The sequence below is a fragment of the Sminthopsis crassicaudata genome, chromosome 1, assembly GCF_048593235.1.
Source record: "Sminthopsis crassicaudata isolate SCR6 chromosome 1, ASM4859323v1, whole genome shotgun sequence".
NCBI classification, from domain to species: domain Eukaryota; kingdom Metazoa; phylum Chordata; class Mammalia; order Dasyuromorphia; family Dasyuridae; genus Sminthopsis; species Sminthopsis crassicaudata.
The window spans coordinates 72,178,305-72,197,729 of record NC_133617.1 but is presented as its reverse complement, the minus strand read 5'-3'; the positions used below and the strand labels follow the sequence as shown (position 1 = coordinate 72,197,729).

At 40.2% G+C, this 19,425-nt stretch overlaps 1 protein-coding gene across 15 annotated transcripts in view; it reads left to right on the top strand.

The window, feature by feature from the left end:
• Nucleotides 1–19,425, top strand: part of DNM2 (dynamin 2) — a 73,393-nt gene that overhangs the window by 49,615 nt on the left and 4,353 nt on the right. For 8 of the 15 annotated variants that reach the window (XM_074311871.1, XM_074311911.1, XM_074311898.1 and 5 more), the window contains exons 13-19: nt 1,121–1,172; nt 1,975–1,986; nt 6,748–6,861; nt 11,960–12,069; nt 18,108–18,219; nt 18,460–18,624; nt 19,030–19,265. In XM_074311871.1, coding sequence (XP_074167972.1) covers nt 1,121–1,172; nt 1,975–1,986; nt 6,748–6,861; nt 11,960–12,069; nt 18,108–18,219; nt 18,460–18,624; nt 19,030–19,265 — 801 coding nt within the window. The remainder of the gene's footprint in view (nt 1–1,120; nt 1,173–1,974; nt 1,987–6,747; nt 6,862–11,959; nt 12,070–18,107; nt 18,220–18,459; nt 18,625–19,029; nt 19,266–19,425) is intronic. The other 7 variants (XM_074311929.1, XM_074311881.1, XM_074311889.1 and 4 more) reach the window with 1 other exon arrangement.

Sequence of the window (19,425 nt, the reverse complement as noted above, 5' to 3'; positions counted from 1 at the left end):
CCAATCCTCACTGATTGGCAGCCTGAAAAGGTACTAAAAATGTTCCCTAGGCCTGCTGTCATGAAACCTGGTCACCAATGCTCTGGGATAGGTTTGCACTCTGATTCAAACTTCTCCATTTCTTAGACTCTCTCAGGTATTGTAATGTGTGAGTGCTGCCCGTTGTGGTTACATTGACATGACCTCTGTCCTCTAACAATTTGCCATTTGAAACAACCAACCCTACATAAAGACAGGCATTCAAACAGAGCCTTATGTTTGAGCTCTCTTCCCTTCCCTCTCGATTTGAGTGTGAAAGCAAAGTTGGTGGCTTTCTTTTTTGGAAATAGTTTTTACTCTCCTATCTCAGGTAAGTGGAGTTTTTCTTGGTAACAGCTACTCTTGACACCAGTCTGGTCTGACATTTGAAATTTCATGTCAGAAACCATTAGAAGCAATAGCCTCACAACTAGTTCTGCTCAGGCTCTGGATTTGACCATCCAAGGTTTTTGAGAGGAGAGGGTATTGGGAGAGATCCTCTTACTGCCTTGCCTGAGGGTGAAGCTGTAGGCTCCTTTGCTCATGCTGCCAATGAGGCAGCACCACACCTGCACAGACTTTTTCTGAGTCCCCCAAGTAGTCAATGGCTTTGTCTAGGAGTAGAATTCAAGCAGGCTTCCTCATCTTTTGTGTTTCCTGGCAACTTTTGGACAGGTCTTTAAGGAAGAAGCCTGGGAATCTCTTCTCGAAATCATATTTCTAAACAAATCATATAAAAAACATAGAATTTAATTGAAATACAGTTCTTAAAAATACAGTTCTTATAATGTCATGTACCTTGGGTTCAGAATCCCTTGGTTCAGAGGTTTACATTTGTCTGGATCAGTAACAACTTTCAGGTGCTAGAGCTGGGTTTTTTTATGCTATTTGTTTGTAGCCCTCTGTGGTTCTCCTTGGATAAAGAGTTATTCTTCAATGGGAAAACCTTGATGCTAATGTCTCCAGTTCTGAAAGCTGTTTTTCCTCTTGTCAGCCCATTTTCATTCAGCCATTGTTTATTTACCTTCTCTCTATGCAGCTGGTCACTGGCTTCCTTCCCTCACTGCCCAGCTGCATAAGTTTTGTTATGCTTTGGTTTCAGTGCCCAACAGAGAAGCACTCAGCTGAACAAGAAAAGAGCTGTTCCAAATCAGGTACATGTGCATGCCTGTGTTTGGGATTTGTTTCTGGGGTGGGAGGAGAATGGAGAAAGCTGCCATAGGTGCCACAGGGGAGGTATACTAGCTTTGGTGTGAATGGTTTCCTCAAACCCTCACTGTTTCACATGACTCTATCAGAAGCTGCTGTCTAATTATTAAATTCCCCATCCTTTTGATCCTAAGTTCTACCTGTGTTTTGACATAATTCAAAACCTTTTCAAGTGGCTGAATCTAAATCTCAACTAGTCACTATAGTTTTTATCATAGCTGCTGTCTCTTTTTTGGAAAGCACATTCTCTATGAGACCCATCAACTGTCCTGAGAATGAAGAAAGCAGTGCTGTACTAGTGTTCCATCCCAACTTTTGGGAAATGGAAGGAAAGTATTCCCGGGGGAAATAAGACCCAGAGTAGAGTCCTGATTTTTTTAGGAAAAAACACTTACCTTCACATAGTCTTTGTAGAGGTCCCATCTCTCACGGGAGAGGCAAGGGAACTATTTATTTAGTTTGCATGACTGAAGCCCCGGATTGGAAATTGTAACCTTTGCATGAATTTTATGCTTGCTTTAGGTAATACATATGTTATTGCTTTTTTGTTTGGAAAGATTATAATGAATTAAACATTAACACTGTGAATATAATTAATAGCATGTAATTTTTTTTTCTTTTGCTGTTTTTCTGCTCTTCCTTTTCTACCATTTTTTTTTGTGCTTCCTACCCTTTCTCTATTACCTTGCTTCCCTCTTTCTGCTTTTCCTTTATTTACCCTACCACCCTAACTTTGTGAACCTAAAGGGTGAGATCCTGGTAAGTACCTGCATAGTGTGTTAGTAAACCTTAGATGGATCTAGTGATGGAGACCTACTCCCAAAATATGACCCCATGGAAACTGGGTTTTCATTGACCTGGAGCTGAGTACACTTAGTACATAGAAGATAAGAGCCTGTCCTCTCCCAGGCCAGGTACAGGTTCATCCAATAGATTTATGGAGCACTGTGATAGATAGCATGGAGCATACAAAGTGGGTTCAGACTTTGGCTCTATTTTCAAGGTGCTTTTAGTTTCTGGAGATGGAGAAAGGAAGTGACTCAAGTGAGTCTAGAAAAACTATCTACCCAAGCCTGTCCTCATTATTCCAATAGTGTGCTGGCCTGCCTTCTGGCTTTTGTTTATTTGTGGTGGTGTTCCCTGTTCTTTAGAAAATCCAATTCCAATGGCAAGACTTATCTTAGTTTGATGGTCATTGCCTCCAGCAGCCACGAAGACCCATTCTTGTAACCCTTCCCAAAGCCTTGAAGATGAGCTTTTCTCGCTGCTGCCCTGCGGGTAACTAATTGGTCCTCTTTGCTTTTGTGTTCATATAAGCAGGAAGAAGCAGTGGAGAGTATAACCAAAACAGAATCAAGTTTCTAAGGGGATTGTTCATGTCCATAATACTCAGTTTGTTTCATCTTGCTATCATTTGTATGCTCCTACTTCTCCAACTTTCCTTGCCCTGGAAATAGAATGACAGCATCATTCTGTTTGGCATGAGCCCACAGATCTTCCTGCTAAGTGTACTCAGTTCTGAAAAACCAAGGTACCATTATCTCCCTTAATGATGGATGGTGACATTGTTACATCTTCCACTGGGGAGGCTAACAAGGGTCAGAAGTCTTCTTTGACTGAGTGAGAAAATGGAAACAGTTAAAGTGTAATTCTAGAAGAGTGGTGCAGGATAAGGAAAATCTCCCTCCTTAAAGGACTCTGGTTTTGGTTTGCACCACCAGTCTCTTATCCTTTCTTGCATTTCTCCTCAAGCGGCAAGAAGTCAGACCACTGTTGGAACAGCTATTTTTTTTCCCCTTTAAAGCCTCTCTTCCTGGTTTCCATTATACTACAGAGATTTAAGTGATTTCCATTTTCCTATCAGTTCAAATAGGCTTCCTTCTGCTTCCCAAGACCCTGTTTCTTTGAAGGAAAAGAAAATACGTCTATCTCTATTTCCCAGAGTACCTTGGCTTTTCTTGAGCAAGGTCTCCATCATTGCTTGGGAGTTTTAGGATGTGAAAATCTTGCCTTGTGGTGATGGGAAGCTGCTGAGCCCTGACTATAGTACTAAGATTGGTATGAGCTGGGCTACTCCAGGCCAGGAAGACAAAATCAGCATTCAGGAAGAGTGTTCCAAGATTTAGGCCCCCTTTCTTGATTCCCCTGTCCCTACCAGTTGACCAGCTCTCCCCTGAAGGCACCTTTTCGCAGGTAAGGTATTGGTACATCAAAATGTCTGCTTCTTTGCCATGTCTCATTCCCTTGTTAAATATCAGGTGGCCATTCTGTCCCTCATAACATGACTCCTTGCTAGCCAAATGGGCCCATGGCAACTTTCCTTAGTCCTCTAACTGCACCACAGACTCTTTTCAGCTTTGGGTCATTGGATTGATTAAGCTGTAACTTTGGACCTGAATTTCCAGAGGATCTTATCATGCCTGTCTCCTCTGTACCTAGACCCTGGGACACTTATCCAGCTACATTCTGATTTTGCTATTATTCCTGTTCTGTCTTCCTGTTTCCCCCTCTTGAGACTGAATTATCTACAGAATTTTCATATATAAATTTGGCTTTAAAATGAACTGGACTAAAGAGCCATCATATGCCTTCAAATTATAAATCCAACCTCAAAGAAAATCAGTCATTCAGTTCTTTATTGGCCTTTTGCCATATGATTGGTCAGGGCTCCTTGCTTCTCTCCAACAGATGCACTATAAGAGTAAAAATCTTTTAAATGTAACAGCCTGCAGTCACCCATAGCTTGTTCAGCCAAGTGATTTTTGTCTCTAACTCATTGTTGTCTCCTATATGGACAGCTGCCTGGATAGCTTGCAAATTCCTGGGTGGGATGGTTGCTGTTCTAGGCTGTCACCTAGATGTTTAGATTTGGGGTTGAATGACCAGGCCTGCAATATTATGTTTTTCCTACCAGACCACAGTATCAAACTATTATAAGCCCTGGCCCCATTTGATTTTATCAGGGGCAAATCCAGCATTTCTCATTTGTCCTTAGCTCCCAGGCATCCACATTTCTCACCAGGTCTACCCACCTTCTTAAAGACCCTGAGCCCACTACCCCAGCCTGGTTTTTGAGAAATGTGCCACATGCTGTCCCGTTGACTGCTGTGCATTACTAACCTGTGTCTCGAGACTAGTGGTCCCAGGGCACTTATGTAGGATGACTGTGGGTGATCTTCTCAATTCTTATGTTTTGGGAGCCCATGTATATGAATCTATAAATGTGTTATAATTTCTTATTTGGGGGACATAAGGACCCATTTAAAAGTTTGCAAATTATTCCTCCACATGAATGAGATATACAGAAATCAGACAGGATAGGTTCCAAAGTCTCTCCCTTCCATGGGCAAAGCTATCTATGATCACGGAGAGGGTAGTAAGAGATAGGTGTGGTTGATGCCTTATAGATGGAGATTTCTGGCTAGACCACACACTATGGAGCTCCTGGCTGTGATTGACGTCTAACCAAAGATTAATTTGCTTCCTTCTTGTTTGCCTGCCTTCCTCTTACCTCAAGGAGAAGAAAACATAATTCAGAGGTTTACTGTCTCTGGGCTGGAATTTTTTGCTGTGTCTTTGAGAAGCACCTACTCATACTGAACCTAACCTGGCCCGCCCTCACTCAGACTTTTACAAGAAACCATGTCAATGTGTTGATTATCTCCTATCCTGTTTCTCTTTGACAGGGACTCTGACAGTCCCTGGGAAAGGAGGAAGCTAGCATTTACTCCCATGGGACCTTTAAAGTCTGACCTCATGCCATAGGATTAAGCACAATCTTACAAATCCCAAAAGGGCTAACCAAAAAGAAGGCAGCCACACAGCTTCTGTGCCTTTGCTTATAATGAAATGCTAGCAAAGGTACCGGTGGTTTTGTCCTAAAGCATCTTATGCCTCTGAAGCAGTAATGCTCCTAGCAAGAATAAGTCTGGGTGCCATTTCTTAGATTCACTCCTCCACCCTAGACTCCTTAACAGGACAAGGATTCGGGCTCCTGACTGGGAGTCTGGCTTCTTTAAGTGCCCTTCTGGCATGTCTAACAGAGCTTTGTTTCCCTTTGGCTCTCTCTGTATTGGTGTCCTCTGTATGCTAGGACCTAAATGCTGGGTTAGGGTGCTAGGGGCCTGTCACTAATGTTGGCTGCATTGATTAACCCTTTGGTATAGAAAGAGAAGGACATATGTGTATCTCTGTTTCTCTAGGAGTAGAATAGTGATTCCTTCCATCTGCTGGTTAGTTGGACAGCTGTGGGAAGGCCAGTTCAGTTTATCAAAACCATGCACACTATTTTGGTGACATCTTGATGAAAGCTTTTTGGCAAGATGGTGAAGTGGTTGATGAACGTGGCCTAGGAATTGGTTCTCTGGCTAAAAAGAGAAAGATTCTTATGGAAAGTCCCTGGTTCTGGGCCTGAAATCCAAAGGGATCTCTACTGTTTTCCCTGGCTCTCAGTACCCGCAGCTCTGCCCCATAAGTGCCTTGGCAGGGTCAGCACTTACTCATGTCCTACTGCCCTTGCTGGTGACAACCTATACTTGGCAGTAAAACTTCAGTCTGTCCCTGCCTCCAAATCCATTCAAGTCCTGTTCTAGTCTTTGTTTGCTTCGTGTTGGCCCTTCCCTTGTGTCCCCAGCTTGAAATGTAAGGGGCTTTTCCCCAGGTCCTGGGCTCCCATGCATGTCTTCTGTCTCCTTGTCTCCTCCCTTCTCATCTCCCAGGGGGTACAGCCTAGCACCTCCATGGAGGCTGACTCGGCTGCCAGGTGAGGGCCACAAGTAGGCACAGTGACATTGTCAGGGTGGAGACTGGGGAGGGGAGCCAGAGGCCCATAACATTCTTCTAGAAAAACTGCCACCCTACCTGGCAGAGAAGCATGGCTACTGGCTGTTTTTATGTAAACTATTTGAAAGAAGTCTATCTTTTATCTTTGGAGTAAGTTTTACTAGTTGTCCTGAGTATCGAACTAAGCAGTTTCACAACTTTCCATTATTGTCTTTAATGACCTGTACAACCTCAAAAAAGTATTTCTTAGTGGAGAGTTCCATTGTGCTGTATACTTTGACCAAGTGGTTCCTCCAGGGCCAGCATGTATAGGAGCATCGTGTGGCCCATTAATACAACTGAATTGGATTTCTTCCCTTATTGGCTGTCCTAGAACAGTTAAGCTATGGACTGAATCACTGGGCCACCTTTATACCTACCTAAGAGGTGGTTGTTTGGCCTTTAGTGAGTGCTGACATAAATCCAAAAATCCTGGAATAGGCCACCCTCTTCCACTCCATTTTAGATTGGATCAGGATCTTGATTAGGGCAAGAACAGTTTGGAGTCTGAGGAGGTTTTGACAGCCTTTGAAGGAGCTAGATTGTTACTCTGTTGGGAGTCTGCTAATTATTTTACAAGTCTGCTCTGTCTGGGTTTGGCCTCTCTGATTTCTTGGTGTGTTCTAGTAGGACAGTCAACCAGTTCACACCCCTTTATTAGAACTCGGGTTTCAGACTGATCCACAATTTCTCCTCCAGGTGATTCGAAGGGGCTGGTTGACCATCAACAATATCAGCCTGATGAAAGGCGGTTCCAAGGAGTATTGGTTTGTGCTCACTGCAGAGTCCTTGTCGTGGTATAAGGATGAGGAGGTGAGTATCCAGAAATCTGCTTGATCTGTCAAGAAACACTACCCTGACATGGACTGGTGAGCTGATTAAAAGCAAGCAGACCAGGCTGGCTAGCTATGATTTGCCATCCAGTTTCTTTTGGGAAGCAAGATATGGGTAAATCTCAATGGGAATTATGGCCACAGCCTATATAACCAAGAATGATAGGGACAATGAGAATGCAAATCCTCAAGCTACACAGAATAAGCATCACATGTGGTTGTGGTAGTAGTTGTAGCAACTGAAATGCATCAACTAAGCAGAAAGCCAACCTGGTGAGACCATATTCTGGACTGTTTGACCCATATGTGACCTGGAAGCTATGTAAGACACTGCCAGGCACCAGCCATCGTGTGAACTCCTTTAGAAGTTAACCCCAGTGTACTAATATTTATCCATCCCCTTCTTTTAGGCTCTTCTCTCTTCCCCAAGGATACTAGACTGAACTCACTAGTAAGCATGTAAGGAATGAAGATTTGGGAGGCTGGGGCTGGGTAGGCTTTATGAAGTAGATTAGGGGTCCTCTTAAATGTTTGTTCTTACTACATAGTTGTGGGTGCCCTTGGACCTATGACTTCCCTTTCTCCCAGGAATTGACCTTATGACTCCAGGCCCAGTATCCTCTGCACTGTGCCCACTAGCTGCCTCAGAGATATATTTTTATCCAAATTTAAACTTTGTGTACATTTTATATTCTCCCAAGTTAAATTCCTTGTGGGCAGGGCCCAATTTTTTTTTTTTAATTTATGATCTAGTATAAGTAACACCTAATACAGAGTATGCACTAGATCAGTGATTATTGAGTTAAATTTAGTTTTGACTTCTTGTCCTTGTAACCCTGAGCACTTTAGGTTGTAGTAGAAGAATGCTAAAGAATTTATTTCTGCTTTTTCTTGGAACCAAGCCTGGAAATGTAGGAGAAGTACCTAATAGAGAGAATGGGAAGCCCTGAATTTGGAGTTAATGGATCTGGATCAGGTTCCCAGCTTTGCTCTTTACTCTCTCTGTGTGACTTTGGGCAAATTAAATATCCTCCTGAATCTGTGTCCTTCTATAAAATGTAAGGCTGGTGATCTCAATCACTTCAAATTCTTGATCCTGTGATCTTGGCTTTGTTGGATAAAAGAGCGGAAACCACATCAGAGCCAAGTCATCCTGAAGAGCTTTTAATTTCTGAAATGAGGAAACTGAGATTTCCCTCTTTGCATTGCCCAGCTTGGTTGGTGACAATATAAATCCAGCTGTAACCATGATTTTCTCTGCAAGGTCTCCCCCTCCTCATGCTTCTCTTGTCTCACTTGTGCAGAATGATGACTTCTTCTTTGATGGCCTTCAGAGAACAAGGCCTTCCCTCTTTCTAAATTCCATCCTTACACCTAGTTTAGACTTCTGACTGTGACTGTTATTATGTCTTCACATTCCTCAGTCTCTTTTAACTATGATCCTAAATGTTTTTTAGGATCAAGGCCTTCAGGGTTCCTTCGAAATGTAGAGTGGTCTTAACTGGCCTCCCCCATAATGTTACAAAAGAGCAACTTTATGAGGATGGTGATTTGGAAAGAAGTTCTGTGCATGATTTGGAAATACATACATTAATTGTGGGCCCTGGCCCAGCCTGACCCTTTATTTGAAAAAAGAAAGCCTGACTATTGGGTGCCCACTGTTTCCCTGTGAGTCCTCCTGGCCTGGGCCACACCAAGCTTGGCTTCTGTCTACACTGCTCTTTCAACCTTCTTCTGACCCTAGAGTAAAGGGGTCCTTCCCTCCAGTTGTCCCACTCCCAAAATTTTGTTGATCTTGAAGGATCACAGGTCCCAAAGGGCTCTTTAGGATCAGAAAAGTGTTATGTTTTAGTGTACCTTTTTCCTAAAGGGAATCCTTTTCTGCCTAAGTTGGGGAAAAGAACCACAGAACCTCATGGTTTGTGTCCATTTTTTTTTTTTCTTCATGGACTGAAACAGCTCCTGCTCAAATGCAGCAGTATATAGGACTATACTTGGCTTATGAATGCTGGACTGTGTTTGTAATGAGGCAGAGCAGAAGTGTCTGAGGAAGATGAGATATAGGGCCAGAGCTACCTGTAAATAGTGATGGAGCAGCTTCCTAATTGGCCAGACCTAGATATCTTCAAATGGATCCTCTTTCCAGTCTTCCTTGCCAGGCTTTCCCTGCAGCCCCTCTAAATTTGTTTTAGAGTAAAGCAGGTTGCAAAAAGGCATTCTCCCCTAGACTAAGTAAGGATTTAGGCAAACCCCACTTTGCATCCTCTCAGATGCCTGTTCTCTTTATCTTTTCCAAGCTGCAGACACCCCAGGGAGAGAGTACTAACTCATAACCACTCTTCCAAGTGCCTTGGAAAATATTTTCTTTCTTTTTTTTTTTTTTTTTTTTTTTTTTAACTTTCCACCCCCACAGTCTAGAAGCTAGTCTGCTTTGTGGTGCGTCAGCTCTTAAGAAGGTACATTCTAATGGTTTCCAAGCTTCCATCTTGGTGAGAACACAGACACATCAGCAATTCATTGAGGTCTGAACAGCATTATTTGATTACATTTTTGAATTTGGATTGGCCAGTGGGGTGGAATAGGAATGTACAGAATATGACAGTTTGATCTTGGATTAAAGGCTATACATTCTGAGTTGTTTTTCCCCCTTTCTCTTAATAATCAGGAATGATTTCTTTTTCCTAACTGGAGAGGGAATACAAACTTACCAGCTTCAGCATTCCGGTTAGACTAAGATGAGAGCTAGGGAACAACATTCCCCTGCTAGCCCCTTAAACCTTGCCTGTCCCCCGCCAGCAGTTTCCTGTTGGCAGGGTTCTCAGTGGGAGCACTGTCTGGCCCTTTGCTGTTGAGTAATGAGAACCAGCAGGCACTGTGAATAAGACTCTGTGTTCTACAGACACAAAGCCAGCAGGACTCCTAGAGGTGAGGAGGAGAAGATAAAATATTGTTTCTCAAAAAGCAGAAAGTCTGTTCTGCTAATGTAGAGCCTTTCTCCTAACATAAAACCATCACAGAGCAGTCCTTTCAGTATTTCTCACCCACATCCCTCAGAACCAGTCATAAACCTTTCTGGAAAGAAAGAAAAGAATGAAGAAAGAACCATTAAAGATACATTTATTTTGGTAATTTAATATAAAGGAAAGGTACAAATATTTCTTTAAAAATAAAAAATTTAAATTTTTTATTTTCAAATGACACCACCTTGTGTGTACCCTTTGCCACAGGATTGAAAGGATGATTAGCTGAGGGAGCCTTTCAGGGTTTGCAACTCCCAAACTCGCCTCCAGGCCTTTGTTTCCTTGCACAGAATCCATTTTACTTCTAAATTTTTTACTTTTAATCTCTGGCCTACAAAGGCTGGGTGATTTCAATTTAACAAGCATTTTTAGGGCAGTATTTTGTGTATGGCATGTAAAGAGGAAAATACAGATCTTAAAGGACTTACCTGGAGGTGATATGCCTAGGCCTCCACTTTGCTGTGAGGGTAAGGGTCCTGGCTCCTGAATCGATGCTTTTCCAAGCCCAGCCTAACCAATGTGCAGACTACTGTACACATTTGCAATCTCCTGGACAGGTAGTCTGAACACTGGGCTGGTGGGGCTGGAATTTGAGGAGATTCTTCTCCCCTTTGAAGCCGTTCCTTTTGAGAAGGGATGTGTTGTTAAAGCTTATTTTACAAGGAGAAGAAAACTGCTGTTCCCTCAAAGAATCTGCTTTGTCTGGTCTGACGTGGCAAGTCTTCAGCAAGACTCAGTCTAGAGAAAGTTGTGGTTTTTCAGGAAATCCTAAGGCAGGCGAGTGGGGGTGGTAGAGGGAGGGTTTAGGTTCATGGCCTCTGTACAAAGGAGGACGTCACTTTTGGGACATGGGGGGAGTGTAGGCCTGTAGCATCTGGAGATATTTTCTGGGTGGAACATAGTTATAAGCAGTTCCAGATGTTGCATTTCACTGAGGCTGCTGTAGCCCATGACTCAGGAGGGTGGCCCCTCCAAAAGTAGCAGACTTGTGCTCATCCAAACCAAGAGCAATTTTTTTTTTTTTTTTTTTTTGCTGCTTTGGGGAAGGGAGGAGACAGGCAATTTTAAGAATAGGGGAAACCTCTCTATGTTCTCCTGAAGTGAAAAGCCCTTCCTGTAGGCTTGCTTGAGAACCTTTTAAGATCTTTCAGGAACCATCTTTAGTCTTACCCATTTATTTATCTGACCATAACAGAAAACCTGGGCTAGAAAATGGTACATGGCTAGGGTGGAGCAAGTCTCCTCCATGCACAGATATCTCTGCCTTCCAGCTCTCTTCATGTCAGTATTCAAAATAGTCAAGTGGCATGACTGAATTCTTGGCCTACCAAAAGACCACATGTTTTTTCCACTTCAGTTTCTTTGGGGTTCCCCCATCATTCTCAGAAATTGGTTTGGGAGGCACACATGACACCCATTCTGCCCTCTTGCTCCCTTCTGTCAGCAGAAGGTCTACCAAATTCAAGACTTGCTTAAGTATGGATCTGGAAGCTAGAAACTTGCCCTCCACTTCTCCTATCATCTGTGAAATATTTATTGAATATCTGCTGTGTGCTGGAGTTTTGAGGACTTCAGGGATGAGCAAGATACTCCTGCCCTTTACAAGAATTCCAGATCCCATAGAATCTTTTGCTTCTGAGTTGCCCTATTTATGGTCCAGAAACTTGCCAGCTAGCTTATTGAATCTGTGCTCCTGTGTTAACTGCATGTATCAAAGAAGCTGGCAAGATAACCAGCTCTTAGTATTAAGTACTTGAGAGGCATCATGGTTGGATGTAGGGATACCAAAATGAGACCTTCCCTACTTTCATGGAGCTTAGACAAGCTCCTGTACCTTGTGTTCAGAAGGCTTGAGGCATCGCAAGGCTCAAGATCCTTTCTCATATAGTAGTAATAGTCATGGAGGCAGTGGCAGCAACATTAGGCAAGTCAAGTAGCCTAAATGAAAATGGAACCATTTCCTAAATATGTAAATAAATGTGTGGCCTTCTGATGTAGTTAGTTGTATCTTTCTTTCTTTTTTTTTTTTTTTTTTTTTTTATCTCCTGTGCATTTTAGGAAAAAGAGAAGAAATACATGCTGCCATTGGATAACCTCAAAATTCGAGATGTGGAAAAAGGCTTCATGTCCAATAAACATGTCTTTGCTATCTTCAACACAGAACAGAGGTGAGGATATCCCTGCTGTGTCTCATTCCCCCTCTGAATCTAGGACACATTTGAGTGACTTGAAGCCAAAATATGGCTTAGTCAATCTGACTCTGCTCACCTGAGCTCAGACAGAATCTTTTCTGGATGGAAAGGAGGCTTTCAGATTCTTGAGCCAGTTTTAGGGAGACTGAAGTTCAGAACTTTGAGCACCAAAGTTTCATTTGGTTGTGCCTCTTAAGTTTATGTGAACTTTGCGCCTTAACCAATCTCAAAATATGCTAATTTTTAAGTTCTAAGTTTATGTTGTTTAAGCATTGTCATTTTACTAGTGTTGTTGTTGTTTGCTAATCGCAAAATAACACATGATTTAGAGCATACCTTGATAAGAATTTTTTTTGTTTTTGTTTGCCCCCTCCCCTTTCCCTCAGGGGTCTGAGTTTTTCTTGGCTCATTCAGAACTGTCTATATCTTTGAGACAGTTTCTACCCATCCCACCACCCTTTCCTCTCCTACCCCACTCAAACTTTCCTATGTATGAAAAAAAGAAAACAGATGAGTACTGAAGTACTCAGAAATGAGCCTCCTTTCCCTTTTCAAGTTACCCGTGCTGGGTAGAGGCAAGATGGCAGAGAAGCCAGGAATTTGCCCGAGTCCTTTCCAGTTTCTCTTGGACACAACAGTAAGTCAAGTCTCTCAAAGAATTCTGGAGCAACAAAATCCATAAGGAAAGTGGAATGAAACAATTTTCCAGTCCAAGATAACTTAAAAGCACTTCAGGAAAGGTCTGTCTCACTTTGGTAATATAGGAGTGCAACACAATATAGGTGGTGTCCTGGCAAACTAGGTGGAGGCTTTAGCCACAACACAGATCAGCAGCTGAGTCCCTCACTTCCAAGCTTCTGTCTCAGCAAACAAACTGAGATCTCCAGCCCAGTGAAGCAGGCAAACTGCCAGCCCCGGAACACAGAGTCCAGCAGGTAAAACTGAGCGAGATCCCCTAGCAGAGCAGGCAAGCTGCCAGTCCCAGAAGCCCTGTAACAGAGAGCCACTAAGCAGGCCCTTGGCCCCTAGTGTAAGAAGCTTGGGAAAGTGTCCCCTGCACTCCAGGAGCTGGGGCTCAATTTTTTAAAATGAGCAAAAAACAAATCAAAAAAGATCCCTGACCACAGAAAGTTATCATTTCAACAGGGAAGGTCAAAACACAAATTCAGAAAAGGAAAACAATGTCAAAGTGCCTAAATATGGGGCCTCAAAGAAGAATATGAATTGATCTCATACCCAAAAAGTTCCCTTGGAAGAATTTTGAAAGGATTTTTTTTAAATCAAGTAAAAAATGGGAAAAGAAAGTTTATAACTGCAAAAGAATTAAGGGAGAACAAAAAAATCAGCAGCTTGGAAAAGGAATTATAAAAATTAATTGAAGAAAACAACTGACTTGGAAAATAGATCCAGGAAAGACAATTTAAGAATTATTGGACTACCTGAAAGCCATGATTTAAAAAAAAAAAAAAAAAAAAAAAAAACCTGGATCACATCTTTCAAGAAATTATCATGGAAAATTGCCCTAATATCCTAGAACCCAAGGGTGACATACGTCATTTAAAGAATCCACCAATCACCACCTGAAAAAGATTCCAAAATGAAAACTCCAGGGAATATTGTAGCCGCATTTTAAAACTATCACACCAAGGAGAAAATACTGTAAGCAGCCAGAAAAAAAAAAAAAAAAGAATTCAAATATCAAGGAGTCACAGCCAGGACTTAAATAGGACTTAGCAACTATTCCATTAAAGAATCAGAGAGCTTGGAATATGATATTCTGGAAGGCAAAATAATCAAGTACCCAGCAAAATTGAGCATAAACTTTCAGTTCAATTCAATGAAATAGGAGACGTTAAAATTTTTCTGATAAGACCAGAGCTGAACAGAAACTTTGACCTTTAATACTAGACTCAAGAGAAAATTTAAAAAACAACATATGGTATTCAATAATGTTAAACTATTTACATTCCTACATGAGATGATGATACTTGTAACTTTTTAAAAGTATATTTCTATTAGGGCAGTTAGAGAATATGGATGTAAATTGGTTTTGATGTAATGATAAAACAAATTTAAAATGTGAAAAAAAATTGTACTGGGAGAAGAGTAAAGGGGAGGCAGAGTGGGATAAATTATTTCACTTGAAGAAGCATGAAAGATCTATTACAATAGAAGGAAAGAAGGCAGGGGGTGAACATTGAACCTTCCAACAAATTTGGCACAAATAGGGAAAAATATACACATTCAGTTGGGTAGAGAAATCTGTCTTACCCTATGGGAAATAAGATGGGAAGGAGAAAAGAAAAGGGAGTAGTACTGATAGAAAGCAGAGCAGATAGAAAGCAGGAAGTAGTAGTCAGAAGCAAAACACTGATAAGTATGGATAGGGTGAAAGAAAATATTATAAACAGAAAAAATAAGGTGAAGGGCAATAACATTAATGTAACTGCAAATGTGAATGGGATGAGCATTCCCATAAAAGGGAAGCAGATAGCAGAATAAATTAAAATAAATTAAAGCAATAAAAAGGAGCTATTTTGCCTAATTGTATATTAATAAATCTGATGATCTAATTGAAATGGATGAATATTTACAAAAATATAAATTGCTCATATTAACAAAAGAGGAAATAAAATATCTAAATGACTCCCATTTTAGAAAAAGAAACTGAACCAAACAGGAAAAAAAACCTCCAAGGCCAGATGGCTTTATAAGTGAGTCCTACCAAACATTTAAGGAATTTTAATACTATATAAACTGTTTAGAAAAATAGGCAAAGAAGTCCTCTCAGATTCCTTTTATGACACAAATACTATGCTGACAGCCTAAGCCAGAAAGAGCCAAAACAAGAGAAATAATAAAATTATAGATCTATTTCCCCAATTAATTCTATATTGTACTAGAAATGTTAGCTTTAGCAGTAAGAAAAAGAAAATGAAGGAATTACAATACACAAGTAAAAAATAAAACCATCACTTTGCAGATAAATTGATAGTAAGAGAATCAACTTAAAAACTACTTGAAATAATTAACATTAGTAAAGTTTCAGAATATAAAATAAACCCATACAAATCAACACCATTTCTATATTTTGCCAACAAAACTCAGCAAGAGATAGAAAAATGCCATTTAAAATAACTATAAAATATATAAAATATTTGCGAGTCCGTTTGCCAAGAAAAACCCAGAAACTATATCAACACAGTTACAAAACACTTTTCACACAAATAAAGTCAGATCTAAACAACTGGAAAAATATCAATTGCTCGTAAATAGAGCTAAAGTAAAAATGATAAATCTCTCTAAATTAATGAATTCATACTAATCAAACTACCAAAATATCATAAAACTAAAAAAATAACATCTAGAAGAACAAAAGATCAAGATTATCAAGGGAATTAATGGGGGAAAAAATGCAAAGGAAGGTGACCTAGTTGTAACATATCCAAAACTATATTATAAAGCAGCAATCAGCAAAATTAGTCAATACTGGGTGAGAAATAGAGTGATGGATCAGTGGGATAGATGCACAGGACAGTAGTAAATTACTATAGTAATCTACTGTTTGATTAATCCAAAGATTCTAGCTTCTGGGATCAGAACTTACTATTTGATTTAAAAACAAAAAACAAAAAAAACTACTGGGAAAACTGACAAAAATCAGGTATAGACAACTCACACCATATACCAAAATAAGGTCAAAATGAGTATGCAATTTAGATGTAAAGGGTAATACCACAAACAAATTAGGAGAGCAATGAATAGGTAACTTGTAAGATCTATGTTGAAGTGACAAATTTATGACCAAGAAATACAAAATGAATAATTTTGATTACATCAAATTAAAAAGGTTTTGCACAAGTAAAACCAACTCAGTCAATATTAGAAGAAAAGCAGAAAAATGAGAAACTATTTTTACAGCTAGTGTTTCTGATAGTCTTCATTTTTTAAATGTATAGAGAACTGAATCAATTTTATAAGAACATATGCCATTCCCCAGTTGACAAATGGCCAAAGTATATGAACCAGGAGTTTTCAGTTGAAGAAATCAAAGCTACCTATAGCATGTGAAAAAATGCTCTAGATCACAATTGATTAGAAAAATGCAAATTAAGAATTAAAGTTGATATGACAGAAAAAGAAAATAATAAAATCTTGGAGAAGATGTAGAAAATTGAGACACTAATTTGTTAGTGGAATAGTAAATTGATCCAAGAATACCACTCCTAGGTTTGTATCACAAAGAGATCATTAAAAATAGAAAGAAAAAGAATCCAGATGTACAAAAAATATTTATACCAGTTCTCTTTGTTGTTGTGGCAATTTTTTAATTTAATTTATTTAATTTTAAATTTGAGGGATTTAAATTTGAAATTTAAAGTTGAGGAATGCCCAAATAACTTGTGGTATATGAATGTAATAGAATATAATTGTGCTATAGGAAATGATTAGAAGGCAAATTTCAGAAAAACCTGGTGAAATGAATAGCAGGAGAATTTCATGCACAGTAATAGCGTAAGTGTATGCTGTAATGTTCTGGTTGGTTTTCTGGAGGTCTTTGGACCAGCCTTCCTTTCAGCAGCGTAATCACCACAAGAATAGCTAGGGATAAAGTCCAAATTCTTTATTATCTCCTTCACAATCTGTTTCCTTGCCTTGGCCCGGGTCAGCTTTCTGGAGGTCCTCCAGTCCTCTTGTCTTCTCTGAGTCTGTTCCAGTCCTCCTCTAGGTCTGACTCTGGCTTCTTAAGTACTCTTATTACAATTAAATTTCATTCATCATTCTGAGTATAAGCCATTCATTATATCACTAGGGAACCATTATTGTTAAGATTAATTCAATCACACTGAACTAGAGAACTATTAATCATCATGCTAAACTAGATTACCACTCTTATCAATTCCACTGAGTTAACACCTTGTTTAAATCAGTCATACAGTTTCAGCCCTCTATAGTATGCAATGATCCATTATGATTGACTTAGTTCTTCCAGCAATACAATGATCCAAGACAATTTGAAAAAACTCATCCACATGCTATCCACATCCAAAAAGAACTTTGAAGTCTGAATGCATACTATTTTAACTTTTAATTTTTGTGTCTTTTCCCTTTTCTGTTTTTTCTCTCACAACATGACAAATGTGGAAATATGTTTACATGATTACATATGTATAACCCATATTGGATTGTTTGTTATCTTGAGAAGAAATGACGGAAAACAAAATTTGAAACTCAAATCTTATTTAAAATGACTGTTAAACTAGCTTTACATGTAATTGAAAAAATAAAGTACTATTTACTCCCAAAAAAATAGTTTCTTGTGCTCTTTATTTTTCTTCCTCAGCCGAGAAAAGTGAGGAATTTAATAGGTTGATCCTATTATCAGAGCCCTTTAACAGGCTTCTAGAAGGCTAAAGATTAATCTTTTATAGATAGCATCTGCCTTTTTATTTTTATGTTACATTTTGACAAGTACAGGTATTCATATATACAAATAGCATATTAGAAAGTAAGAAAGAACAAACAGCAACAAAAATTATAAATGATTTTAAGAAGTGTCTAACGTCTATTATTTACCATTCTTTGACTCCACCCCTACAAGATGTATTTGTCTAATTTTACATTGCATCTATATCATTGATTTATATTTCTTTTTGATTTTTTTACTGTGTATATGATATTAATGTGTTAACTACATGATTGTAATTACTTTTTAGAACATTTTTCTGGTTTTCTTCCCTGACTGCATTTTTAAGATGAACAATTTCTTCCCTACCCTCCTTTTTTACCCTCAGAATGGCAATCAAGGTTTTTCTTTTCATAGATGATAAGGTTCTAGGGCCAGTTGCTAGTTTCTATTAGGGAACAGATCTGAAGAATTCTGTACATGATTATTTGCCATAATTGCTGGACTCTGGGCCATTCTGTCAGGTGCCATGGCATGGGTAAAGTGGAAAGACAACACTGAATGGAGCAGCACTTCAACAAACCTCATTTCTACTTTATTCCTGCAGGAATGTCTATAAGGACCTACGGCAGATTGAACTAGCCTGTGACTCCCAAGAGGATGTAGATAGTTGGAAGGCTTCTTTCCTCCGAGCTGGGGTCTATCCTGAGAAAGACCAGGTTGGTACCTCTCTAGGTATCTGGGAATGGACAAGGAATCAGATGGAACTTAGGAGTGGGCCAGACCCAAGGTATATATGGGCAGAGAAGGGTATTCACCAGGTGGTGTTAATTGTGGCAACAGAGCAAAACAGGTCCTATAGAATCTGTTGTCTTGTGCTTAATTTGAGTTCCTCTCATCATGTGAGAGGGTAGAAACATTCCCAAGCTTTTTTTTTTTTTTTTTTTTCCTGAGACCAGGCTGAGAATGAGGATGGGGCCCAGGAAAACACCTTCTCCATGGACCCTCAACTGGAACGCCAGGTGGAAACCATCCGAAACCTTGTTGACTCCTATGTGGGGATTATCAATAAGTCTATTCGTGACCTCATGCCAAAGACAATCATGCATCTCATGATCAACAATGTGCGTATTCCAAAGGCCCTCGATGTCACTACTCAAGATCTGGGTAGCCGGACCATGTGGTTATCTCTGTCCCAATCCCTGAAGAATCCCTAAAGATGTGGAACATTCGGGATGTGAATATTTGCACAGAAGTCTTATGTTTTTCAGGTCCCCCTTGAGGTTTTAGTCCATGTTCCCAGGAGGGAAAAAATAAGGTCTTGATGGGAAAGCTCTGAGAAACTGGGCTGGCTTCAGTTGATTAGAAAGGGCTTTCTTTAGGGCTAGTCAGGTCTCTATTTTATCCTGTGCATATAGGAGGAAGAAGTCCTAGACTGTTTTTTTGTTTGTTTTGTTTTTTGTGGGGGGGAGAAGCCCAATCCCCTTTCTCCCCAACTTGATCTCTGGGCTTTTCCCCTTACACCACAGACCAAGGCCTTCATCCACTCAGAGCTACTGGCCTATCTCTACTCTTCTGCGGACCAGAATAGCCTGATGGAGGAATCTGCGGACCAGGCCCAGCGTCGAGAAGACATGCTGCGCATGTACCATGCCTTGAAGGAGGCACTTAACATCATTGGAGACATCAGCACCAGCACAGTATCCACCCCTGTGCCTCCCCCTGTGGATGACACATGGCTCCAGAGCTCCAGCAGTAGGCACAGGTCCAGCCAGTTGTATGCATGTCTTATCTGGGGAGAGGGGCTGGACCTGGAGCTGTGGCTGTGAGCACAGCTTTAGGGGGAGGAGGATTGTACCTTTTTACTTCTGCTGGTGCCCAGAGGCAGAACTAAGACCAGCAGGTATAGATAGTGGCAGGATCAG